At 39.5% G+C, this 27635-nt stretch overlaps 2 protein-coding genes across 2 annotated transcripts in view; one reads left to right on the top strand and one right to left on the bottom strand.

Moving 5' to 3' along the window:
- The window catches only part of MTREX (Mtr4 exosome RNA helicase), an 85189-nt gene extending 82471 nt beyond the window's left edge, over positions 1 to 2718 (bottom strand). Inside the window, exons 1-3 of the mRNA XM_034773805.1 lie at positions 2444 to 2718; positions 1782 to 1919; positions 96 to 162 (exon numbers count right to left, since the gene is read on the bottom strand). Coding sequence (XP_034629696.1) covers positions 96 to 162; positions 1782 to 1919; positions 2444 to 2691 — 453 coding nt within the window. The 5' untranslated portion in view covers positions 2692 to 2718. The remainder of the gene's footprint in view (positions 1 to 95; positions 163 to 1781; positions 1920 to 2443) is intronic.
- A 122-nt stretch (positions 2719 to 2840) lies between these two features.
- The window catches only part of DHX29 (DExH-box helicase 29), a gene marked incomplete in the record, with an annotated part of 37412 nt that continues 12617 nt past the window's right edge, over positions 2841 to 27635 (top strand). Inside the window, 20 exon segments of the mRNA XM_034773804.1 lie at positions 2841 to 3170; positions 5677 to 5750; positions 7330 to 7443; positions 8419 to 8548; positions 9467 to 9606; positions 10266 to 10391; positions 10937 to 11063; positions 11368 to 11523; positions 12216 to 12381; positions 13978 to 14098; positions 15113 to 15715; positions 18877 to 19020; positions 19131 to 19307; positions 20645 to 20785; positions 23015 to 23159; positions 23437 to 23554; positions 24193 to 24277; positions 24953 to 25041; positions 26292 to 26420; positions 27396 to 27471. Coding sequence (XP_034629695.1) covers positions 2981 to 3170; positions 5677 to 5750; positions 7330 to 7443; positions 8419 to 8548; positions 9467 to 9606; positions 10266 to 10391; positions 10937 to 11063; positions 11368 to 11523; positions 12216 to 12381; positions 13978 to 14098; positions 15113 to 15715; positions 18877 to 19020; positions 19131 to 19307; positions 20645 to 20785; positions 23015 to 23159; positions 23437 to 23554; positions 24193 to 24277; positions 24953 to 25041; positions 26292 to 26420; positions 27396 to 27471 — 3051 coding nt within the window.

The following is a 27635-nucleotide window of genomic DNA, read 5'->3' as shown; positions in this document are numbered from 1 at the left end:
CACTGGAAAGTTGTAACTCAAAAAGGTGAAAGACAAGACATTTATATAAAACAAAATTCTACACACCATAAAATAAATGCTCTTACGGTGCTCACCTCATGTGTACAACCTTCAACAGTCTCAACAGCTTGCACCTTTACTTTCGGCATCAGGTCTGCCAGACTAAATAAAGAAACGTTAACTAGTACTATCAAACTATACTGAGGTCATATTTCTACATCTCATTCCTACATCAATAAATTAAACATTTAAAAAGATGACATTACGACAGAGGGAACTAATACCAAAACTATTACGGGGTATCAAAATTGCTAACAAATATACTTTAACCACCCTTTTTGGATTTGCAACACAATTTTTAAAATGAATTATATAAATCATAAAAATTGCCTTATTCTATCAACACCACCTTCACAGCAGTCAGCATATGCTGAAAGCCTCTTTATTCAAACTGTCTTCAAAACTGATCAAAGCAAAGTATAGGCATGGTGTGTATACTATTGTTTTCAGATCCCCCTTCACAAGACTCCCCTCTTGATTTCTGAAAGTGCCTGTACCTCAGAAATTAGACTGCCTCTCACGCAGCAGCCGGAACTGAAGCTGGCAAGCTCCTTTGCTACGGAACCAGTCCCACTTATGACAACAAGGAGGGGACACCTCAACAATGTGACAGGTGATGTAGCCTAACAGAAAAGGCACAAGACTAAGAACAGAGAACTCCTATATTCTCCCAGCTCCAACATGGACTTTTTGCCCTTAGTCAAATCACAGGCTTTCTGCCTTAGTTTCCCATCTATAAAATGCAGGACTTCTTATCTCCCTGTGATACTGCAGCATTTAATTAATTTTTGCAAAGAATAAAAGTTAAAAAATTCCCCAAAATGCATGCAAAACCCTCCATTGACTTAGTCCACTGGAAAAAAATTAAAATGTATATAGACCATAGCACAAGTGGCTAGGTGGTTCTTCCACTGAAGCAACAGGCTGCAGGAATCACCCCTCATGTTATTATATATAAAATGCATTAGTAAAATTAGTATGCATCCCCACAAAACAAAACCCTTCTCTAAGTTTCTGAGGCCAGCACTATGCATAGTGGTTTGATCACTGTGGGCGAGAATCCATCACACTTAGAAATCCTAATCTTTTCAGAATGCTTTGACTAATTTTACCCCTAGCAAACACAAAGAAAATTCGGTCTTAAAAGACCTCTATCCACTTCTAGAGCCACAACAAGATCACAGGTCTTCAGCACTCTTCATGACCATACTCCATCCATTATCTTGTCTCTATATACTCCCACAACTCTTTTCTCTGTACGCCATTTTCCACTGTCCATCATTCAAAAACAATGGTTTGTTTCAGTCAGCTGACCAGCAGCTGCCTCCTTGTGCATCTCTCATTTTCCCATCCCTTTCTATAAAACACAAGCCACACATACATCACTTTTAAGGTAGCTTCAACCAATAACCCATTGCCCAAATTCCAATGGCAACACTTATTAGTAGCCATTCAAACCTCACCAGCCATTTTTGTTTGTTGTAGTCACCACCTTTACATCTCTTTATTTTATTTTAACTTTATTTTAAGCTCGCCAATGTTGTAACTACTCTTCCCCGAGAGAAGTTTGACTAGAGATATGTAGTCATATCTTTAATAACTTCCCCAAGCTTTCTCATTCATTTAAATAGTCCTGACTCTAGAGCCTCAACTTGTGATATAATTCAGACAACGATAACAGCAAACACTCTGCCTATACCAGATAACAAACTAAGTCTTACTTAATATCTTCTGAAACATCCTCTATCTTGGATTTCTTTCCAAAAATAGCATAATCTGTGCTATCAACCTCTGCCTCTCTTTTGGTTTTCCCTGGGATGTTCGTAGAGCCTGCCGGAGATTTGCCATCTGAGCGTTTCCTGTAATGCAAACAAACAGATTTCAGATTTGCCTTTAAAATACCTCTAAAGGGGGGAAATGGCTCTGCTATCTACGGTGGAGTAGAGCTTGGGAACCCGTGTTTGTAGAAAAAGCTGTTTACAAAGATAAAAAATCTCCCCAATGGCTTCTGGAAAATGCCAAACCCACCTCAGCCTCACGCTCCAGGCGGAGATCACAAGCTGTCTGGGGGAGAGACCGTGTGTATGTACCGCACTAAGCGTACTGGGGCCAAAATCCAACACAGATGTAAATCCCCACTAACCCCACAGCGGCAAGGGGCCGCCCCTGCCTGTGGCGGACACTCCCAGTACCGCCTGGGGGGAGGGAGCAGCCCCCCGCTGTAGGGAAAGCAGCGCTGCGTCCCGGGAGCCGGACTCTCTTCGGGCCCCGCCGTGGTGACGAGCGCAACCCCGGGCCCCACGCGTGCGAGCCGGCGTTGGACGGGGAGAGGAGGCGGCTTATACCGAGGGCAGAGCCTCGGCCGCGCCGACTAGCCTCTCACCCGGCCTTGCTGGCAGCCTCGGCCGCGGCCGCTTTGCCCTTCTTGGCCCCAGAGGCGGCGGAATCGTCCTCGAACACGCTGAACAGATCGTCTCCAAAGGCGTCCGCCATCGCTGCAGCCTGTCCCACAGCGCCCCGCGCGCACCACGGACCTGCTCCTCCGCCGACCCTGCACTGCGCCGGAAGGGGAAGGCGCGCGGCACGAGCCGGGCTGCACCGGGCAGGAAATCCCGTAGGCGCCCAGCCCATGGGTGGAGATAGAAGAGATGTTCTCCCACAATACAGCGCGCTCCCAGGCGCAAGCATTCCCACAATACAGCGCGGCGCCATCAGCATCCTAACGTGACCTTTGGCCGGAAGTGGCTGCAAGGACCATAGAGTTTCAGCAAGCGCGCGGCGCTGGCCAATCAGAACATTGCTCGCCGCGCTGTGTGAGGCTCTGTGGTACCCGGATGTAAAAAGTCCGGCGCTGTGACTGCAGGGCCGGCCGGCTGCGTTGCCGTGCGGACTCGGAGGCGGCGCCCCTGCTGCGGGCGCTATGGGCGGCAAGAACAAGAAGCACAAGGGGGGCGGCGCGGGGGCCGGGGCCGTTCACGCCGCTGTGTCCGCGGCCACGGCTGTTGCCAGGGCTAAAGCGGCTGCCGAGTCCGGAGCCGCCGGAGAGGCTGCGGGCAAGAGACCCGCCGTGAGGCCGGCCCTGGTATCCAAGGAGCCCCGCGTCAAGCAAGGTAGCGCCGGCGGGGGGTCCCTCTTTGCCCATCTATCTCCCTGGCGCACGCGGCCGGCGCCGCTCGCCTGCTCCCTCGGCGCGCCGTTCCCTGCCCCACAGGCCGCTGCGCTTAGGGGCAGGCTCTGGCGCGGGTCCCCAGCTGCAGCACCGGGGACTGGTCTGACCCTTCGGGCGCTGCCCGCCCCGCACTTTCCCCAGCACTAAACCTCCCTTCAGCCGCGGAGCCGGGCGCGGTCACCCTCCGGCCAAGGGCACAGGGGTGCAGTCGGGACACGCGGTAGGACGGGTTTAGTCAGGGCTGCTGCTGGGACCTCCCTGGGCACTTAGAGCTGGCCTTGGAGCCCGCTTTTTGTATGCCTCGTTGCAGCACGGGCAGCCCCAACTTAAGGGTTCCAAAATCATGAGCTGGACCCACACGGAGCAGGTGATTGACTGAAAAATCAGGATGCTTTAAATAAATAATAAACTTTGAAGATGGGGGTTGCCTTTACGGTTTAGATTTCCACCCACAATCATGAGGGCTCAACGCTGTTGTTAAAATGAAAGTTGAGATTGAGTTTTAATCAAAGGAGCTGGAGCTTGAGGAAGGGCAAGAGCCTCCCATAACCATATGAATTGCCAACACTGTGATTACTAGTAATGGGCGTTCTGCAGTCAGCATCACCCTCAGTGATACCTCTGCAGCCCCTTTGTCTTCTGCAGCATTACACAAGTGTCTCTGTGGGCAGAATTTGGTACTGAAGTAAACATTTCTGATAACACATAAGAAGGAATAGTATCCAGCTCACTTATCACCCACTGTGCTGGCTTTCCAGGGCTCATAGGAATAAAAAGCAGTAAAAACTTATTTTTATTCAGTAAAATCTGCAGATCTAACGAGCTGGATAGTTATAGGGTTTCTATTGCTGTAATATCTGAGCACCTTCCAGTTAAAATATAAACAATATCTTGTGTTTTTCCTAACCACTGGGAGGTTAATTTTTTTTAAGAGCTTTCTGTGAATAGGAGTATTGTATGTCTTTATACATATGAAGAATATGATTTAACACTAAACGGACCAATTGGACATTTAGTTCTGTATATGGTTAGCTCTGAGGTTGTTCTTAGCTCTTCAGGAAGTGAGTTCCAGTCAAGTTCCACTACTTGTGAAAGTTTTGTAACCTACACACAGGAGCCTCCCTTTATTGTTCAACATGGAATGTTACAGAAGCCGACTCCAATGGAACTAGGGCTAATTCCATAGATGGCTGTGGTTAACAAGCATGTATATCTTAAACATGGACTCTCTGCTCAATAGGTTTAGAAAGCAGAGCATTGGAATGATGATCCTGATAGTTTGGTAGACTGCTGGTTTTTGCATTTGTAACGGAATAGGAACAGATCTGAGTAAGATGTCTCAGTTTGTGTAGTCTATATGTAGGGCCCTACCAAATTCACGGTCCGTTTTGGTCAATTTCACAGTCATAAGATTTTAAAAATCGTAAATTTTATTATTTCAGCTATTTAAATCTAAAATTTTACTGTGTTGTAATTGTAGAGGTCCTGACCCAAAAAGGAGTGGGTCTGGGTTGCGGTATTGCTACCCTTACTTCTGTGCTGCTGCTGGCGGTAGCATTGCCTTCAGAGCTGGGCAGCTGGAGAGCAGCAACTGCTGGCCAGGAGCCCAGCTCTGAAGGCAGAGCTGCCACCAGCAGCACTGCAGAAGTATGGATGGCATGGTATTGCCACCCTTACTTCTGCACTGCTGCTTGCCACTGTCCAGCTGCCCAGGTCTGAAGGCAGCAACTCATAAGTAGGGTGGCTTGGTATGGTATTGCCACTCCTGTGCTGCTGCTGGCAGGGTGCTCCCTTCAGAGCTGGGCGCTTGGCCAACAGCTACCGCTCTCCAGCCACCCAGCTCTGAAGGCAGTGCAGAAGTAAGGGTGGCAGTACTGCGACCCCCCCCTAAAATAACCTTGTGAACTCCCCTGCAATTCCCCTTTGGGTCAGGACCCCCAATTTGAGAAACGCTGGTCTCTCCTCTGAAATCTGTATAGTATAGGGTAAAACACACACAAGACCGGATTCACGGGGGGAGAAGAGATTTCACAGTCCGTGATGAATTTTTCATAGCCATGAATTTGGTAGGGCCCTGTCTATATGTAAAGTCAACTCTGGAATAGGGAGGCATACAGAAAGTATAATCTAGAAGATTATAATACTAGAAAATTTTGCCAGAGTTAATGTGTGTCTACCAAACACTATGGAATCCCAATCAAACCATATGCCACAAGAGGCTTAAAAATTTCAGTTGCAGTAAATCCTCTACCTGAAAAATGTATTAATTTGCAAGCAACTACTGAAATAAAGTAGTTACTTAAGGTTGGATATGTCCATCTATTTATCGAAAAATGTTATATACCTTCTCTTACAATATAGGTAGGCCATGTGTTCTGCTTTAGATCATTTAAATTATATGCCTATCTGCTTTGCTCATTTAAGTAATATTTCTTTGGAATTTGCAGGTCCAAAAACCTACAGTTTTGGTTCCACACCTGATTCTAGTGCTGCTGCAAATCTGGATAAATCTATCCTTAAAGTGAGTATGTCTTTCAAGAAAAAACAGCCTCTTTTTTTTAATACCAGGGTTGGAAGGGACCTCAGGAGGTCATCTAGTCTAACCCCCTGCTCAAAGCAGGACCAATCCCCAGACAGATTTTTTTGCCCCAGATCCCTAAATGGCCCCTTCAAGAATTGAGCTCTGAACCCTGGGTTTAGCAGGCCAATGCTCAAACCACTGAGCTATCCCTCCCCCATTCTTCCTCGTACCTTGTTATTTAGTCTGTAGCACATGAAAGCATACTGGACTCTAGAAATATGCAGACATCCTTTCTGTTGAGATTTATGTGACAGGTGGAGCAGCTTCAAGAAAACAGTCAAGACATATTAGTATTTTCATCATGAGGAAACTTTATCTGATTTGAAATATAATTCTGTGAACTTTAAAATATTTGATCTCTGAAATTAACTTTGGTGTATTGTAAAAATATATTGCATGCCAAAGAGCTGTGCAAAACCAGTTTCTTTTGGTGGTGGGTTTTTTTAATAGGATTTTAGTCTCTTATTGATATAAACTTTGTGTCCGTGACAGGATTTTGTTACCTATGTAAGATCTAATCCTTTTACATAAGAAGCTTCAATAAGATTGACATGGGGATTAAGGGCAAGCAGGATTTGGTCGATAGTCTATAAACGACAGGTATTCAAAGGATGTTGAAAATAGCCAAATATTGTGGCCTGATCAAATCACTTGTTTTGACTGGGTTTTTTTCAAATTAGTATTGTCATATGTCAAAGATCATGTTACAACTTGTCTCAATACAAAATTAATATAATACGACTTGAGTGATCTGGTTGGTACAGGGCATTATTTCTTTACAAAAGCCATGTTCTTGTTAGCTGAAACTGCCTCTGCTATTTTTTTGGAGTGAGAGTATAGGTTTTTTTGTACATCCTTTCAATTCTTTGAGTCTGCAGCGACTGCTAGCAAGGGTGCAAAGCAGGAACTGAACTAAGTCCATTTGCTTATTTCACAGAGCCAGTCACAAAGTAGTTATCTGCAATATTCAGTTGCTGACTGCCTGCTGTTTTGGAGCTGAATGTGTGTTTTTTGGTTTAAACTAAAACCAAAACTTTAAATTTAAGATGGAGGCCCAGGTCTCACTTAAAGGTTTCAGTGGTGCTCAAGCAGATCTGTATCTTTCTCTTGCTTAAACCTCTCTAAGAGCTACTATATGTTCAGATAGCTGACAGTTTTTGTTGTTGTTTTTTTAAGTCCTAGTTCTTTGTCTTTGTGTTGCATTTCCCTAAAAGCAAAATAGGCCCCCTCTTTAATAGAGAAAGCTTTCTCCACAATTTAGGCAAGAGAGCATCATAACTTAAAAAAAAAAAGAGAGAGAGAGAGAATATTCAATCTTCTGCTAGTATCTTGCCCAACAATACACATAAGAGGTTTCCTAAAGTAGGCGAGAATTGGAAAAATAAAGGGTTTTGTGGGTAAGGAGTCTCTTGCCTTCCTATCTCTTTTTTTCTTGTCTGTCTCTGATGTTGTAGTGTATCTTAGTTTATATTTTGTAAGATTTTATTTAGTTTATAATGACTAGTATCTGTCTCCACAGGTAGTGATTAACAGTAACTTGGAAAAAAGGATTATTGGAGTAATCAATGAGCACAAAAAGCAAAGTGATGACAAGGGAATGATTTCTAGAAGACTTACTGCCAAAAAATTACAGGTGGAGTATAAATCTTTTTTTCTTTTTTTTTTTTTCTCTCTAGATCAACATTTATTCAGTGATAGTAAATAGGTTACTTTTCTGTCACTTTTACTTTAGTATTTGGTGTAAGCCAAGTTTTCTGATTTTACAATATAACATAATTTTGTTAAAAACTCTTCAAAATCTCAGATATCAAATGTAATTGGCCAGTTGAATGTCCTCACCAATGTAAGTCAATAGTTGAAGATCCTTGGGTGTGAGGTGAAATAAGTAATCATTTGAGTGGAACATGAGAGGGCTTGAAAACTCCAGTGGTGAGTGGGAAGATCTTCTTGGCAAGCATGACTGTAAACCACTTATTTTTTCAGAATTTAAGATTTCATTTTAAGAAGTTCTAGTTGCTGCAGTTCAAATCCCTATGGGAGCCGTAAAACTGTCAAGTAATGTCAGTTTCATGCTTGGGAATGCAATTAGCACATTAAGCTTACTCTGGAGCAGAGGACTGAAATTGAGGCTGAGGGGAGGGGCAGATTACCCCAGACTCTTCCTCTCTCAAGCCTCCTATCTGCTATGAAGAATAGAATAGTTGTTTCCTACCCCTCATGCTAACCTAATATCACAAAGCTGGAGTCCCATGCAGGATCTAGGGACAGAACTCTCTACTTTCCAAAAGCTGGAGGTGGCCTGGAATTATGCTCATCACAGTGCAGTCTTTGGATCATTGATGGAGATTTCCACCCTTGTCTTTCTGGTTGGTTAGGCGTGTGAAATTATTTTTTTATTTTAAATGGGGTTTAACAATAATCTTAAATAGCGAATTTTGTTTATTCTTTAGTATGCTTTCTGATGCCTGTACCTTTGCAGTTTGCATCTTTTTAATACCAAATTTCTTATCCTTTTCAGAATTTTACAAACCTTTTTTCTAAATTGGCATTATTTCTACAACTTAAATCAATTTCCTTCTTAAAATGTACTAATTATCTTTATTTGTAGGATGTATATATGGCTTTGCAAGGATTTTCTTTTAAGACTGAGGACATTGAGGAAGCTATGAAAAATACAATTTTGTATGGTGGTGATCTTCACTCTGCACTTGACTGGCTTTGTTTAAATCTTTCTGATGGTAAGCATCATACCTGAGAAGTGACTTTTAGGTACCAAAGTTTTTTTTAATCTTTTGTAATTGATTTCTATTGAGCAAGTTTTTGTCTTGCTTTTAGTGACTGACAGTGTATGGTACCACTTATTCTTAAGAGCAGGAATTTTGCTTTTTCCATTTTCTTTCACTAGCAGTGCCATTAGGTAGTCTATAGAAAAAACTGTTTCCATAAAAATACGGTATAGAAAAAACAAGATGGGTGAGATTTTTTTTTTATTGGACCAACATCTGCTGGTGAAAGAGAATTTGGTGCGGTGAAAGATTATTACCTCATGTGTCTCAGATCCTAGAACCAACAAGGCTTCGACAACACTGCAGATGGCGTGGAAATATGTTCCTATTGTAGACTGAAGGAGCACTCTGCAGCAGAGAAATCTTGGCACCACAGTGTCCCTCAGAAGGCTCAAAGGAAATTCATTAAATCATACATAAAGAGAGAAAATCCCCAAGCGGGCCTTGTATTCTACAGTTGCCTTTAAAGATGTGAATTACAGGTGGTTTGTGTTAATTTGACCCTGTTGTACAAGAGCAATAGCAATCACTGTGGTATGGAAATGCTACATAGTAGTAACAGTTTATTTCAATAGGATTAGTAGCAATTAGAACCAGGCGCAGAGTTGCTACTTTTTCTAGCTGTGTTTCGGACTTCCTGCCTAACTTTGGGCAAGTCATTTAATCTCTCTACCTCCATTTATGCATCTACAGAATCGATATAACAAGCAGAAATCAGTATCTGCTCAGGTGAATATCAAGACCTGGGTTTGATTCAGTCCTACATGGTGTTTGTTTCTTATTTTTAGTTTGCACCCAGTGCCATTGAAAGTTGTGGTTTTTTTTTTTTTTGTTTTCTCCTGTTACTTGGAATTACTTTTTATGTTAAAGATGCATTACCTGAAGGATTCAGTCAGCAGTTTGAAGAAGAGCAACACAAACCTAGAGCAAAATTTCGTTCTCCTGTGCCACGGAGTGAAACTCCTCAGATACCAAACAATAAAAAGAAGGAAGATGGACCTGAAATAAAGGTAATTTTGAGGAATTATGGGAAGGAGTTTTCAATGGTTAAACTCCCACTGACTTTAGTAGGAGCAGAGATATGTCAATGTAGAACATTATTGAAAATCCCATCCTGTGTGTTCAGTAATTTAAAGTACATAGAAGGATTTCTATTCTCTAGAGTGTAATGGTTGTAAAGATGTAACTTTTTTCACTTGAAGCTCAAAAAATGAAAGCTTTATGAAATTTTGATGGTAACATTTGACTTGCTGGAAAAAAATACCAAGTCCCAGTACGGTTAAATCTCCTACTCTCCAGCCCCCACAACTCATTAATTCCATTTATCACTGCTTTATTCTGTAGAACAACACATACCCTTGGATGTAATTTTTATTGATTTGTGCCTATATAAGTTTGCTTCTGTGGTTTAGGAGTCCAGTACCACAAGTTATCAAATCTTAATCAAGATTCCACATAACCCTCTCTCCCTCCCTTCCCTGTTTCCCCCATAGTGGTTGTAAAACATTTATCTCGCCATCAAAAATGCATGTATATAAATTGTGTGATGTTTTTTTTAATTGTTTTGAATTTCAAGCAACATTTCTCAAATATTGACCAAAACAGCGATTAAGCCTTTTCAGCTTCCTTTACAATTATCTTTTTAATCCTGGCTGTTCTGCTCTAATAGAGAGAGACCATGAAAGACAAAGAGATGAGTATGAAGGAATGGATTCTGCAGTATGCTGAGCAACAGAGTGATGATGAGAAAAGCGAGTCTGTGAAAAACGCAGAAGATGAGGAAAAGTTTGACCCTGTAAGCCGGAGAGCGATTTGTATAGGGAGTCTTTCTTTCAAATGGCAGTTTTCATGTAGTATTTATGTAAACTCTGGCTCTACCATATGTGTGTATTTGTTGAAAATCAAGGGCTGAATAACTGATTTAATCATTGTCTTAGTTTTTGTAGATTTGACAGATTTGCAGACAGAAGGAGGGTTTTTTTAAAAAAAAAAAAACCTTCTAGAAGTAATGCTTCCTAAGTCATTCTCCCTTTTGTTTTTGTGTTGAATGCAAAACTTTTGCTGCATAGTGCTAGAAAGGAAAATGCAGTCCCTTGAAGACTTAAACAAGTGGGATAATTGTTGTTTTTCATTCCCGCCCTTGTGAAAAGTAATTTTTAGCCTTTTATTTTTATTTGTGAAATTAGAATTGTTCATTCTCCTGCAAAAGGATTTCTTTCATCTAAATATTGTGTTGGTGTGGACAGGGGTTTGGGAGGGATTATGCTTTTATTATGTAGTTTGTAATTAATTTCACCTGCAAAATATCCAGGATGTAACTAATGATCTTGTTTGGAATAGAATGAAAGATATGTGCATTTGGCTACAAAGCTTTTGGAAGCAAAGGAACAGGCAAGTTCCTCCAAGCAAGATAAAGACAAGCAAAGCCAGAAGGTAGCACAAGAAAAAATAAGAAGAATTCAGAATGGTATGGACATTCAAATTATCTGTATCTTTTAATAAACTTACATTTTTAATTGTACAGTCATACTTTTGCTGGTAAATCTATCAACTATTAGGAAAAATCTCCTTAAGATGATACTTAAGTACCTTTTAACTGGTTTCATATCATTGCATGAATTGCAGACCTGCATGAATTTATTTTTGGTGTGACCCAAGATATTGAAAAATAACTGATTTTACTGGGTGCATTTCTGGCTGTCCAACTGTCACATTTTCAAAGGATGAGTGGTAAGCACATAAGAAAAAACAGCACCTGTTTCCTTTTGCAGAAATGGCAGCACTAGAAGAACATCCTGTGTTTAATCCAGCTATAAAAATTTCAAACCAACAACAAAATGAAAAGAAAAAATCACCCTTGCCTCCTGAAGCTCATTTGAACCTGAACTTGCTTGAAAAATCTGGAGCTGCTGCAGAGGAAGAGAAGGGTATGATTGAAATTAAGAACAATACAAACTTCATTTACTGTACTCCAGTTAACTAAAGATTTGTAAAGGCCCCTGGATTGTGCATTCTTCTGTATGGTATGGGACCCCAAAACCCTGGATTACAATGAAGATAGGATGAGCCAACTTAACTTCCCAGCTGGCTTTAAAAGCAATATATTAATTGTAACACAGCAGCTTTAAAGTTTCTTCTCCCCCTTCCCCCCCCAGTTGTCACTTATGAGTCAGATCATGATTTGAATACATCTTTCTGTAGATGGAAAGCTAATGTGCTGATTCACTGCGTCACCAGTCAGACGTTAATTTCCTTAAACAAAGTTCTTTAATTGAAACCTTTGACTATTATTCGGGATGAGTGATATCCTATATTGGTCCTGAACCACCAAGATCAAATCTAGTATTCTTTTAAAGAATTATAGCTGTATGCCAGATTTGCTATAATTAAGATTAAGTATAGATGTTGCCATACTGAATCAGGCTAGTGTTCTGTGTCTGACAGTGACTAGTATCTGTATTTACTAAATATAAATGCAGAGTCTTTCTAAAAAATTTTACTTTCTTCTAAAAATGCCTAGGTCAAGAGAAAATTACTTTGGGTTCATTCAAGAATTAAGAAAGTTTGGAGCCTCCATGTGAACATCTAAAATAATGTAAATTTTGTTCTACCATTTCAGTGAAAAAAAGGGAGCCTCGAGATGTAAGGAATTTTGACTACACTGTTCGAAGTTGGACTGGTAAATCTCCTAAACAGTTTTTGATCGATTGGTGCAGGAAAAATTTCCCCAAGAGTCCAAATCCTTCTTTTGAAAAAGTTCCGGTGGGTAGATATTGGAAATGTAGGTATGTACTTCTAGTAAAGCTGAATTTTCTACTGATTCATTTAACTATCTAAACTCTAGCTGCTTCCATTTAATTGAATGACTCTAAACATACATACTTGTTACTTTTTTGGGGGTATTGACGCAATTTGACAAATTTTACACAAATTTGTAAAATCAGTGTCACTGAATATGTATTTTTCACTGAAAAAAGTGTTGGTTGAAAAATTTTATCCAGCTCTACATATGGTAAGCTTTCATACAATATTTTGCAATAATGCCCACATCATCTAAGTACAGTAACTCCTCAGTCGTCCCGGTTAACGTTGTTTTGTTGCTGATCAATTAGGGAACATGCTCGTTTAAAGTTACGCAATGCTCCCTTATAACGTTCGGCAGCCTCCTGCTTTGTCCACTGCTTGCAGAAAGAGCAGCCTGTTGGAGCTAGCTGGTGGGGGCTTGGAACCAGGGTGCACCGACACCCCCCCATCAGCTCCCCTCTCCCTTAAGTTCCCTGTGTGGCAGCTGCCCAGCAGGCTAGCAATTGCTGGTCAGTTCAGCTGTCCATCCCACCACTGCTGTGTGCTGCTCCTGCCCTCTGCCTTGGAGCTGCTCCTGGGAGCCTCGTGCTTGGTGTGCAAGGGGGGTGCTAATGTCAGGGTGTCCCACTCCCCCTGCAACTTTACCCCATCGGGCCATCTCCACCGTGGGGGACGACACATGACAGGGCTCAGGATGGAGGGAGCTTGCTGGCAGCAGGTGCCGTCTCAACTTGCTGATCTACTTAAAAAGGCAGCGTAGAGTGGGGTCAGCATATTTAAAGGGGCAATGCTTGTGTGTGTGTCTGTCTGTCTCTCTCTCTCTGCCATGCTGTCTCCCCTCCCTCCATTCGTGCTGCCTTGTAGAGCGTGACGCTACATTAACAACAATATGTTAACCCTTCAGGGCTCAGTCAAGTGCTAGTTCATCATCTAGCAGTAAGGCATTCCCTGGGAAATATCTCATTCTCTTCCACCCTCTGACTTCACCACCTCAACCACGCTTCACAATCATCATTGCTGTGTACAGTATTAAATTGTTTAAAACTTATACTGTGTATATGTGTGTGAAATATAGTCTTTTTGTCTGGCGAAAAAAATTTCCCTTGAAACCTAAACCCCTCCGCCCCCCATACATTAATTCTTATGGGGAAATTGGATTTGCTTAACATCATTTCGCTTAAAGTAGCATTTTTCAGGAACATAACTACAACATTAAGCAAGGGGTTACTGTAAATGTTTGTTTCCACAAGTAGGTCACTTTAAGTTTTAATCAAAGGTGCTTTGGGTCTACTTGGTTTTGCTTTTTCAAAAAACAAACAACCCTACAGGTTATTGCAATCTCCCCTAGAGATCAGTTCCATAAACCTGTTACTACACTTCTTTATTTGTTTTATGTTGAACCCTTAACAGTTAACGATTTTATTTGTGTTGTGTTCTTTGTCTGATAACCTTCAGTTTCCACTTATTTGAATGTTACATATTAAGCAAAAATAGTAGGTTTAGTGCTACACCTACTACTAAATAGAAATGTCTGTCTGAAATATGATTTTATAGAACTGGTTTTTCTATCTTTGAAGGGTTAAGGTTACCAAATCAGTTGATGTAATGGCAGTGTGTCCTACAATTGTGACAGAGGATAGTATGCAAGCTCAGCATCTGGCTGCTACATTGGCTCTCTATCACTTAGTCAAAGGACAGGTAAGATTTTCACTACACTAGATTCTTAAGATGGAATGTATTGTCACATTAAGATTTTATTTGCTGACATAATATCCATATTCATCTTTTAATAATCTGAATCAGTAAAGATTTTCCAAGCTGGAATTCTCCCCGTAAATTAAACATTCACTTGTCCTAATTGAAAGTGCCAAACATAATCATGTGAGGCCGCAACGTGTGGCAAGACTTCATAGTGTGGAATAGTTAAATATTGTAAAAAAGTTAAAAACGTTTTCTACCAGTTGCAGTACCCATAGGTAGAAACAGATGCTCAACATGGTTACAAATATGTGAACTTTCAACTTGCTTTCTTCCCCTTTTTACTTGTTGGACTTGCTCATTTAGAGAGAATTAGTGAGCTCTGGTATTTAAGTTGTTCTTTGGAGTAGTTTTTGATTAATGTGAGAAATTATCTTCTGTCTATTGTTTAGCAGTATAGTTGTCAAATAAATAAAACAGCAATACTTCTGCATCAGAGTATAGAAGACTTAATATTTTAATTTAGTCAATTAGTCACTGAATTCACATACAATCCTTGTGACAGTGTAAGAGCAAAAGGTCTTTAAACATCCCTATTGTACATTTTTATTTTTAATATGGTCTGTTGAAATAACTGATACTCCTTAAGTTTCATATATACTTTTTTCCTTGTTTTTATTTTTTTTATATATCTTTATTCTAAATGTAGGATTTGGGAAAACTAATCATTCCTTAGCTGCAATCAAATACTAGCAACATATTTAAGGGAAGATTTGAGGTCTCAAATAAAAATGTTGTCATAGAAAGTACCCACACAGACTCTGAAGACAAGTGATTAAAATCTGCATCTATAGAGAGGAAGTTTTTAAGTATTTGGATCAGTGGTATAGTCTTTCATTTCTTAAAGATTTTTTTTAAGGTAACTTCTAGAATTTTTAAATTGATTTGTAGGTGAAATGTCAGTGAAACTACAGAATAATACATATTGTCACTTTTTCTATGTTTTCTCTAAAGTCGGTTCATCAGTTGCTGCCTCCCCCATATCGAGATGTTTGGTTAGAATGGAGTGAAACTGAAAAGAAAAAGGAAGAAGAAAGCAAGTTAGAAACTAACAAACCTCGTGATAACTTTATTGCTAAGTTATTAAACAAACTCAAACAGCAGCAGCAACAGCAGCAATCTGAAAACCAACCCAAAGTCTCAGAAGATCCAGAGGACTCCTGGGAAAACTTAGTTTCCGAAGAGGACTTCAACAGACTGTCTCTTGAGACCACAAGCACAGATGATTTGGAACCTGTGAGGATCCTGTTTAAAAAACTTCAAAGTTCCTCCAGATACCAGAGACTTTTAAAGGAGCGACAACAGTTACCTGTGTTTAAACACAGACATTCAATCATAGAAACTCTTAAAAAGCATAGAGTAGTTGTTGTGGCTGGAGAAACAGGCAGTGGCAAAAGTACCCAAGTGCCCCATTTCTTGTTGGAGGATTTGCTGTTAAATCTGGGGGCATCAAGTAAATGTAATATTGTCTGCACACAACCCCGAAGGATCTCAGCAGTGAGTCTGGCTACCAGAGTTTGTGAAGAAATGGGCTGTGAAACTGGACCTGGAGGAAGAGTAAGCTACTACTTGATTCATGGCTAATTGCTTGGGCAACTGGTTTTATAGGAAATTTATTTTTCTGTACATATTGGAAGCCTCATAATGTTTAGCATGATTTTACTTAAAGACCTCTTTCCTTTGCCTTAAAACGCATTTTCCTATGCTTTTTGTTACACTGGATTACTAACTAATAGGGCTGTCAAGCGATGAAGAAAAAATTAATCGCATTGTTAATAATAGAAAACCATTTATTTAAATATTTTTGGATGTTTTCTACTTTTTTTAATATATTGATTTCAATTATAACAATACAAAGTGTACATTGCTCATTTTATATTAATATTTTATTACAAATATTTGCACTGTAAAAAACAAAAGAAATAGTATTTTTCAATTCACCTAATACAAGTACTGTAGTGCAATCTTTGTCATGAAAGTTGAACTTACAAATGTAGAATTATGTACAAAAAAACCCGGCATTCAAAAATAAAACAATGTAAAACTTTAGAGCCTACAAATCCAATCAGTCCATACCTTGTTCAGCCAATTGCTCAGACAAACAAGTTTGTTTGCATTTGCAGGAGATAATGTTGCCCGCTTCTTGTTCACAATGTCACATGAAAGTGAGAACAGGTGTTCCCATGGCACTATTGTAGCCAGCGTCACAAGATATTTACGTGCCAGATGCGCTAAAGATTCATATGTCCCTTCATGCTTCAACCACCATTCCAGAGGACATGCGTTTGTGCTGATGACAGGTTCTCCTTGATAATAGTGTAAAGCAGTGCAGACCGACGCATGTTCATTTTCATCATCCGAGTCAGATGTCACCAGAAGAAGGTTGATTTTCTTTTTTGGTGGTTCGGGTTCTATATTTTCCTCATTGGAATGTTGCTCTTTTAAGACTTCTGAAAGCATGCTCCACACCTCGTCCCTCTCAGATTTTGGAAGGCACTTCAGATTCTTAAACCTTGGCTCGTGTGCTGTAGCTATCTTTAGAAATCTCACATTGGTAACCTTCTTTGCATTTTGTCAAATCTGCAGTGAAAGTGTTCTTAAAATGATGATAGTCCTCATCCGAGACTACTAAAACATGAAATATATGGCAGAATGCAGGTAAAATAGAGCTGGAGATGTACAATTCTCCCCCAAGGAGTTGTCACAAATTTAATACATTATTTTTTTAAATAAGAAGTGGACAGCATTATCTCCCGTAAATGTAAACAAACTTGTTGGTCTTACCGATTGGCTGAACGAGAAGTAGGACTGAGTGGACTTGTAGGCTCTAAAGCTTTGCATTGTTTTGTTTTTGAGTGCAGTTATGTAACAAAAAAAAATCTACATTTGTAAGTTGCACTTTCACAATAAAGCGACTGCACTACAGTACTTGTATGAGGTGAATTGAAAAATACTGTTTCTTTTTGTTTGTTTTTTACAGCGCAAATATTTGTTAATAATATAAAGTGAGCAGTGTACACTTTGTATTCTGTGTTGTAATTGAAATCAATATTTAAAAATGTAGAAAAAATCCCAAAATATTTAATAAATTTAAATTGTATTGTATTTAAGAATGCGATTTTAAAACTGCAATTAATCACGATTAATTTTTTTTTTTTAGTTAATTGCGTAAGTTTAACTTCCACATTTTCAGTTTGGCTCAAATCATGTGTAATACTGAGGGGCAGGGGCAGGGCCAGATTAATGCAGGGGCTTTAAGGGCTGCAGCCCAGGGCCTCGGGCTAAGGAGGGCCCCGCAAAAATAAATCCATAATAATATATGATTCATTGGTCACCAACCCGTGGATCACGATCAACTGGTTGATCCTGGCGCCTCTGCCAGTCGATCGCGATCTCTAGGCCACTAAAACTCCAGTGGTGCAGCAGGGCTCAGGCAGGCTGCCTGCATGCCGTGGCCTAATGCCACTCCTCTCCATACGCCATCCCCGCCCCCAGCACCATCCCCCGCAGCTCGGCCAATGGGAGCTGTGGGGGCAGCACTTGTGGGCACAGGCAGCACATGGAGACACGCTGTCCTCCTCCCCCGAGAAGCGTGCAGAAACATGCCAGCAGCCGGCTGCTTTCGGGAGTGGCATGGGGCTATGGCAGGCAGCCTGCCTGAGCTCTGCTGCGCCGCTGGCCGGGAGCCACCTGTGGTAAGTGCCTCCTGGCCAGAGCTTGCACCTCACACCCGCTCCTGCACCCCAACTCCCTGCCCCAGATCAGAATCCCCTCCTGCACCAAACTCCCTCCCAGAACCCTCACCCTCTCCTGCACCCCAACACACTGCCCCAGCCTGGAGCCCCCTCCTGCATCCAAACTCCCTCCCAGAAAGAAACTAATATAACAGCTGTTCTAAGGTAAGAAGTAGGCTATTTTGAATTAACTGTAGTCTACATGTTTTAAGACTGAAATGTAACCACAGAACAGCTTTGTTAATTAAAAGGCAAGTTTAGTATAGCGTCAATAGCCTCGATGCCATAATTGTGATCATTTTGTTTTAAATTAGGAAAAAGACTTGTATACAGGGGCCCCACAAAATCTAATAGCCCTGGGACCACAGGAGAGTTAATCCAGCCCTGCTGGGGGGGGCGGGTGTGTGTGGGTGTGTGTGTGTGACACTGATACAGTTGCACTGAAAAAATCATTGCCTTAATTTCCCAATATGTGGGCTTTGTGAGGATTTATCCCTAGTGAACTTTAAATGTGAGCTGTACAAGTGCTATTCTAACTATCTCCATTGGCAACTGTCAATATACACCTCTACCTCGATATAACGCTGTTCTCGGGAGCCAAAAAATCTTACCGTGTTATAGGTGAAACCACGTTATATCGAACTTGCTTTGATCCACCAGAGTGCGCAGCCCCGCTCCCGCGGAGCACTGCTTTACTGCATTATTTCTGAATTTGTGTTATATCGGGTCACATTATATCTAGGTAGAGGTGTACTTAACTTTCTAGTCCAAGACCTCCCTTAATTTATATCAAGTAGAAACTAATAATGGTGTCATATTTTGTTTTGGATTTGAAAATAATTCACCATGCTATTTTACTAGTAGTTTATGCAGTGCCTGAATTTAGTGTTTAATCTTAATTTTAATCTTTGTGTATCTGTGATATATCTAGTATTTTAAACCACTGCTATACATTTAAATACTATCCTATAAATTGTTTTGTAGAATTCCTTGTGTGGATATCAAATCCGTATGGAATCCCGAACGGGAGAAGCTACTAGATTATTATACTGTACAACGGGAGTTCTGCTTCGGAAACTGCAGGACGACAGTCTTCTTTCAAATATATCTCATGTTATTGTAGACGAGGTTAGCAATTCTCTTACAATTGTGCAAAAGCAAAGTAGAAGTATCTTTCATAGGAATTATTTGTATTTATACCTCAGACTAATTCACTCTTTACATCCTTTTAATTCAAGGTTCATGAAAGAAGTGTCCAGTCTGATTTCTTGCTAATCATTCTGAAGGAGATCTTACATAAACGTTCAGACCTGCATTTGATTTTAATGAGTGCTACTGTAGACAGTGAAAAGTTTTCCAGCTATTTCACCCACTGTCCCATTCTAAGGATTTCAGGAAGGAGTTACCCTGTTGAGGTAGGTAAATGTTTCTTTATATCTACCCACACAAATAAGTTCCAGTAATATGTCATCCAGTTGTATCTGTTACAGCAGCAAGAGAAGGTAGTTTTCCATCTGAATTTAAAACCATTTTAGTTCTTTTTATCTTTAAAAATCCTAAAATGGCTTCAGTGGTTCTAAGAACTGAACTCTGTACTTGGATTTACATCATATTTTGCCTCTGCCAATTCAGACCATCCACAGAAATTCTTAAACATCATTTTTAATAGTGTGTGTGTAATATATATATGTATATATGTGTGTGTGTGTGTGTGTGTGTGTATATATAATATAAAAATATTTTTTTAGATGTGCAGTATAAATGAAAATCAAATTTTAAGTTCCTTCTGTTTCTGTGGCCCTGACGCTTGCCATTTTCCTTTGATGTGTTCTGTTGTGTTAGGCTCGCATTTCAAAATGTCTCTCCTCTTACTGTTTATCTTTCACCTTATAATTTTTTTATCAAATACTTAGTAACTTAGAGATGCCAAGTAATGTTAAAGCAATATATATGGAGTATTCTATGCGAATTGCTGCACATCAATACTGACTGATATATCTCTGTTGCTGAATACTAGATGCACTAGTCATCTAGTATTAAATGACCAACTACATTGATTGGTTACTTGTTATTGTCTTCATTTTTATTTGTGGGGGGAAAAAAAGGTAAAATAACTAAAATGCTGCTTACAGGGTTTCTAATATACCACATACAGTGCACTAAATACACAATCCATCACAATTTATTTTTGTGATCCAGCATTGTTAAAGCTGTGATACACAAGGACAAAGCCTCTAACACATCCTTCTTGCTGCTTTGTTAATTTGGTTTACTGACTTGCTCAGTTTTTTAATAAGCTCCTAAAGTAATACAGTGATTCACTTTGTTTCCACATAAATAATAAGTGAAAAGGGAAAGATCTCCTTGTGATTGATTATTTATTTATTTATTTATTTATTTATTCCCCACCCCACTTCACAGACCTCTGGGCTGCTGTTTGGGTATGGGGGTGGGTGCAGAAGGGGGATCTTTAACATTGTTATAGATACATAACAGCTGTATATTGCTTTGCCCTTTTAGAGGAAGGAGCAGAAAAAGGGAGTGGCACTATATGTTGAGGAGCAACATATAGCGCAACTCCATTTTTCTGCTGTTAAGGAGCAGCATATAGTTTACTGTAGACGGTAGGATCTTCTTTCTTAGCTAGTGTTGTAGGAAATTTCCTTTTCAATCCTAAGAGTGTGTGCTTTAGAAAGACAAAAAGGATGTAAGTTTATTTTTTGTATTTACCCCTCTCAAACTAATTCTGTAGGTTTTCCACGTGGAAAATGTTATTGAGGAAATTGGTTATGTTCTGGAGAAGGACTCTGAATATTGTCAGAAGTTCATGGAGGAGGAGGAAGAAATAACAATAAATGTTACTAGCAAAGGAGGAGGAATCACAAAGCATCAGGTAAAACACATATTTTCTCTTCGGACAATCTTGTTTAAGAACATAACAATGGCCATGCTGAGTCAGACCAATGGTCCATCAAGCCCAGGATTCGATCTTCCAACAGTGGCCAGTGCCAGATGCTTAACTGGGCAGGAACGGAACAGAGCAACTTATCAAGTGATCCATTCCCTGTGGTCCAGACCTAGCTTCTGGCAGTTGGAAGTTTTAGGGACATCCAGAGCATGGGGTTGTGTCCCTGCCAATCTTGGCTAATAGCCATCGATGGACCTATCCTCCATGAACCTATCTAATTTTTTGTTGAACCCAGTTATGTTTTTGGCCTTCACGACGTCCCATGGCAATGAATTCCACAGGTTGACTGCATTGGGTGAAGAAGTACTTTCTTTTAAACCTGCTGTCTATTAATTTCTTTGGATGATCCCCAGTTCTTGTATTATGTGACCTGGGTAAATAATCCTTGCCTAGTCACCTTTCTCCACACCATTCATGATTTTATAGACCTCTGTCATATCCTCCCTTAGTCAACTCTTTTCTAAAATGCATAGTCCCAGGCATTTTAATCTCTCCTTGTATAGAAGCTATTCCATACCCCTGATGATTTTGGTTACCCTTCTCTGCACCTTTTCCTATTCTAATGTATCTTTTTATGAGAAGAGGTGTCCAGAACTGTGCACAGTATTCAAAGTTTGGGCATACCATGAATTTGTGTAGTAATAGTGTATTTTCTGTTCTTTCTCTTTTTTTTCTTTTTGACAGCTGATCCATTTGCACAATGGTATCAAATCATCACAATTAATACAATACTAATTTAGCTATATACAGTTATGATATTTCCAATGGTTATGAAACCATATATTCAGCAACTTACTGAGTCATCAACTGCGTGTGTTCTGGTGGCTTCATCAACAATTATTTGCGGCTGCCCTGCTGTCACTACATTTTTTTTAATGTTGATTCCCAGTTAAATTGTACCTTCAACATCTTGTGCACACTCCCAACTCTTGATACATTTAAGCAAATACTGGGCAAAGCTCTTGAATATACTCAGGAACAATTCTGCTTAGTTATGAAGATGAATTAAGGAGAGCGGACAGAGGAAAAGTGATGTCCCTCTTCCAAGCTGCTTCCTGCCACTTGGGATGCCAAAATGAGACACTACTTACAGTGGATTATCTAGATGTAAAAAATATTATATCACATGTTCTGCTCCCCACTTCAAGGTGAGCTCCCCCTAAGTGTGGTTCATATGTCTTTCAGGGCTCTGTGGAACTAGTTCCCCTTGGTGGGGCTTAGATGCCCTTCGGGGCTTCACTCCTCCCCACTGGCTAGTTGGCTGTATGTTGTATGAGAAAGGGAGGAGACTAAGTGGTAGCACTCTCCTGAGCACCACCCAGTCACTGCCCAAAATGATAGTAGGTAGGGCACTAGTTAGGGCAGATCTTCATGTATTATGATTGTCCCTCTCCTTTCTGAATGCTTTGATTAGCAGTGAAATAGTTGATATTAGTGGCATTTAAATTATCATTAGACTTAAGAATTCTCACATTATTGAGATAGATAGGGGCAGCTCACATCTCTGAGCCCTAACTCAGGGCTTGTCTACGCTTAAAATGCTACAGCAGCTGTGCTGCTATAGTGCTACTACCTACACTGATGAGAGGGGTTCTCTGATGTAGATAATCCATCTCCCCAAGAGGTGGTTAGGTTGATGGAAGAATTCTTCGGTCAACCTAGCATTGTCTATACTGGGACTTAGGTTGGCTTAACAATGCCAGTCAGAGTGTGGCTTTTGCACACCCTGAACGACGTAGTTAAACCACCAAATTTTCTAGTGTAGATCAGAGCTCAGACAAACATGACTGCCTCAGTTTACATTTTAGTTCACATTTTCATGGTTTCTTTTGCAGCAATAAGAGCTAGAAGAGACTTGCTTGTTACTTTTTAAATTAAAGCACGGGTTCTGGAGCACAGGATAGCAGCCTCAAAAACAAAAAGTACCAGCTTGCCAGGCCTTTGTGAGATGGTCCAGTGTGAGCACTAGGGATGGACAAGATGGACCTAATGGAACTTTATTATTATAAAATGGACTATATGATGTCCATTTTGTACATATTTTGCCTTACAAGACAATGAAGCTAAAACACTTAAAGGGCATAAATGTCTACGTTCTCCTCTCTTGCCTTCATCTTACATAAAGTTAATGTTACCAATTTCTTTCCCTTTTAGGAATATGTCCCACTCCAGTCTGGATCAGGTGTTGATTTGGATCCTTACTATCAGAAGTATAGCAATCGTACACAGCAAGCAATCTTCTACATGAATCCCTACAAGATCAACCTTGACCTTATCTTGGAATTGCTTGCCTTCTTAGGTACTTTGTCACTTCCTAAAACGTTTGTGGATTTTTTAAAATTCTTTCAATGCTCACTTTCCACATATTTTGAGACTCCATTTTCATGGATTTCTTATTGTTTACTAATGATGCTTGGTACTAGTAAGGATGTTTGATTTCATTCCTATTAATGATGCCTCCCAGAAAGGGCCCAGCTCAGGAATCATAGAGTAGTATTTCCTATTTCAAACAGAGAAATGTCAAATAGGATTTTTTTCTAGCTTTTTAACCAGGTTTCTATATTATATCCCTACAGATAAAAGTCCCCAGTTCAGAAACATAGATGGTGCGGTATTGATCTTTTTACCAGGGCTTGCTCATATCCAGCAGTTATATGATCTCATTTCAGCTGACCGAAGGTTTACAAGGGACAGGTAATGAAAGCATTCTCATTTGAGAAATGTGTAGTGTTCTTGTCTTAGTTTTTAAGACTGGCTGTTTCTGTTATAGGAAAAGAGAATTGTATTTAGCATATAACTTACTTTTTTTTTCTCAGAATATGTTTTCTCAATCCATCATTTTTTTTTTTTTTCTATTTTCTCTTTCAAATCTGAGCATAAGTGGTAAATATTTAGATCCTTCTGCAATCAAAATTGCCTTATTTTTCCTCCAAATGAACTTATTTGCTTTAACAGTGAAGAGCTTCTGGATATTTTAATTCTGAAATAAAAACTGACACTTTCTTCCTTTTTGCTGCACCTGCCAAATACTGTCACTGTAGTTTAGAGTCAATATACAGTTGCATAACAGGTTAAAAAAAGAGTTTCTACTATTATCTCCACCAAACTGGAGAATGACCATATCAAGTATTATCATTTCACACATTTTTCCTTTCATATTTTACTATCATTTATTTTTAGTATTGTGTAATCATAAATTAGTAATACAAAGTCTTACTATTATTTATGTATATTCTCTTTCCTTCCTCCAACCCACCAACATTACCTCAGGCTTATTTAAACATTTGTTGAATAGTGTAACTTAATTGTTGAATAATGTCTCCTTCTTTCAGGTATAGGTTAATAGCTCTGCATTCTATTCTTTCAACTCAAGATCAAGCAGCTGCATTTACATTGCCCCCTTCTGGAGTTAGGAAGGTATGGGATGTTTAAAAATGTAAAATTCACTATTGTAATATAAATCATCATCTTGCTCCCTCTACTTTATATACTTTTTGTGTATATGAATTATCTTAATAAAAAACTTATGAAGTTATACAACCGTGAATTGTCTTCGAAATTCTCCTGCTGAAAGCAGAGCATTGTACTCTATTAACAAGGTGTTCAGGGCCAGATAAGAGTTAACTTCAAAGGATTGTCAACTCATCATACTAAATCTTTTATATAGAATAAAAACATTTAGTTTTTAGTCATTTTTGTTTTACTGTAGCTTTTTGTTGTATAAAAAAATGGATCCCTGTCACTTTCTTAAAAAAAAAAACTTTTTTAGGAATCTTTTCCCTTGCAGTATTTTGTACACCTTTTATACACACAAGCTTGTGAAATACTATTTTACTTAATGACAAACTGTTCAGTGGAAGGTCAAGCAACCTTTGCAAGTGCAAGCAGAAGTTTAAACCAATTATATGATTAAAAAAAAACTAGTACAAAAGCATGTAAAGATCCCCCTTTAACTCTTTAGTCCTCCCAGACATTTCTGTAGGGATCACTTTTTATCAAGTTCTCTCCAAATCTGAGTTTAAAGGAATGAAATTTATAGAAGAACTATTTCTGTAATTCATTTATCTGAAGATATGGCTATTTCATTTGCAGATTGTTTTGGCAACCAATATTGCTGAGACAGGTATTACGATACCAGATGTTGTCTTTGTAATTGACACTGGGAGAACAAAAGAAAACAGGTAAGGGTTGATCTTCTTAAGTCTTTGTGTTGTGTACAGTTTTGGAAATAGATTCCATAGGGGCTTTCCACTAGGTTTGTACCTCTTCAGATCTAGGTTTAAATTCAGGCTTTGGTCAAAAAAGTAAGTTGATTGGTCTGATGATAATGGCGATATGTCCAAATCACAAAACCACGCTACAGCTTGGTACAAGTCTGCTGATTTTCAAATGGTGGTGTTGTCACAGATACACAGGATCAGTGCTGTGCTCCTAGCTTTGGAACTGTCGCTTGGAGGGGATCCCTTTGCTGTGCCAGACCTCCCCAAGGGGTCACACTCTTCCTTCATAGTAGGCCATGCAACACTGTTGCCTCCTGAAACTGAACCTTTGGGCTTTAGCCCTCCCACTTCTCACCGTGAGTTTGGTTCAGAGAGTCCAACTGAGCCAGACTCCTGATAGAGACTTGTACACTCTTCAGGGATTAATGCACCTCTCCAAATATTACAGTAACACTCAAACAGCTTTTCAAAATGCTAGAGTTTATTAGTCAACTGGAACACAGCATAAGGATGTCCTTAGGGTAGCACATCGAGAAACGAAGGTTAAAGCATAGTCTGTTCTGATCAGCCCAGAGCCCCAGGCAAGATGTAGTGAAACTCCATTTTCAGGCTCTCTCTCTGTCTGACCTCCTTAATTGGTTTCTAGGGGAGAGAGCTCCCAAGTTCTCTATAGCACCCACCTATGTATCTTAGTCTGTCCTGAGAGCAAATTTAGTCCCTTTTTCATCTCCACTTGGTAACAATGCATCAAATAGGGGAAACTGAGGCACACACAGAATTCATAAAAATATTACAAAAATTCCCACTTTGTCACAAGGAGGGGAATTATTTAGAAGTGTTGGAATGCACAACTAGAAGTAATGGGATAAAATTTTAGGTAGATTACCTTTTCCATAACTTCCTGACACTGAGATGCTGGCTTTGGTCTACTTCAAATGTACAAAGTACTAGAAAATGTATGGTAAACAATTCAGCATTGGCAGGAAGATGGACTTGATGAACTAATACAATAGGTCTCTTTCACCTCTATCGTCTACATTTGATTAATGAAGTAATCAATCGTGTAAGGCTTACAAAATAGGGCTTTCAAAACTAAGTTTTATAACTTTTTATGATGAGTGATTTTATTTTTAAAAATCAACTTTAAATTAATGAAAATTTGAATCTGACAGTAGTCCTTATCTACACATTCTGTGCAAATGCTTTTTCAGGTACCATGAAAGCAGCCAAATGAGTTCTTTGGAAGAGACCTTTGTCAGTAAAGCAAGTGCTTTGCAGCGTCAAGGGAGAGCTGGACGTGTCAGGGATGGATTCTGCTTCCGAATGTACACAAGAGACAGGTACAGTAGCTTTAATGAGCAAGATTTTTTAAGTCAGGCAACTGTTACAGTATTCATTGCAAAAGCCTGTGTTAAAATGCAGTGTAGTGGTTGCAAATTAAACTGAAGTGAGGAAATACGAAAGTTCGGGATCTCATAAAAGTACTTACATGATGTGTGTAATATGGATGACTTTGTGCTGTGTAATCCTTAACTTTTGCAGTTCCTGGCTTTTTTTTCAAATTGAATTTATAGCCTTAATGTTTCTTTAACAGAGGTGACTCAGATTTTTAATTTCCTGTTTAATAATGCTTCAGTTATGATTCTTTTCCCCAGAATTTTTTTTAAAACTGTAGAATTCTGCTTTAAACATCACCATAAATTTGCCCCAGTGTCCGATATAAACAAACCCTAGCTCTGGAATCTTGAAGTTTAGCTCCTTACCTTCCAAATCCATAGATTTAAAGTGGGCTGTCTATGGATGTGGGGCAGGGGAACTAACTATGATGTTATACTGCTCCATAGTACGGAGAGCAACAACATAACTAAAAACCTACAATTCCCTTTTTATTTCTTTATTTTATTTATATATATATATATATATCCATGTGGCTAAGCCCCCAAAGTAAAGGTTTTTATGTATACATAAAAACCTTTACTTTGAGGGCTTAGCCACATGGATATATATATAGTTCCACTTATTTGAGTTAAGCATGAGCAAAAACATATTAGAAATTATTTCAAAATAGTGTTCCATTGTCCATCACTATCCTACACACACACACACACACACACCGTGATGTATGCACATGCTTAGCTCACAAATGGGAAATATATTCTACTCACTGTTTATTTTAAAACCCATGCATGTACCCCCAAAAAGAATGTCTATCTGAAAACGAAGGACTGTAATTTAAGATGAGTTGTAACCTTAAGTCAAGTCTTGTTACAATGAAATTTGTAATACTGCGTGTCTTTATTATTGTGGTATTGCAGGTTTGAAAGTTTCATGGAATATTCCGTTCCAGAAATACTGCGTGTGCCTTTAGAAGAGTTATGCCTTCATATTATGGTACAATCTTGTTTCTTGAATTTCTCTTACCTTTGTTCCTTTAGAATCAGCCAGAAAGGTTTGTGTCCTGCTCTAGTGCTACTATTTGGGTTGTGTGGGTCTGTGGAGATGTCTGTCTCCTCTCTTAGTGGAAAATCCACTATATGTATTCACTTTAAAAAATC

Source organism: Trachemys scripta, chromosome 6 (genome assembly GCF_013100865.1).
Source record: "Trachemys scripta elegans isolate TJP31775 chromosome 6, CAS_Tse_1.0, whole genome shotgun sequence".
NCBI classification, from domain to species: domain Eukaryota; kingdom Metazoa; phylum Chordata; order Testudines; family Emydidae; genus Trachemys; species Trachemys scripta.
Note: the sequence above shows the minus strand (reverse complement) of the source record. Positions and strands in the feature narration are given on the sequence as shown.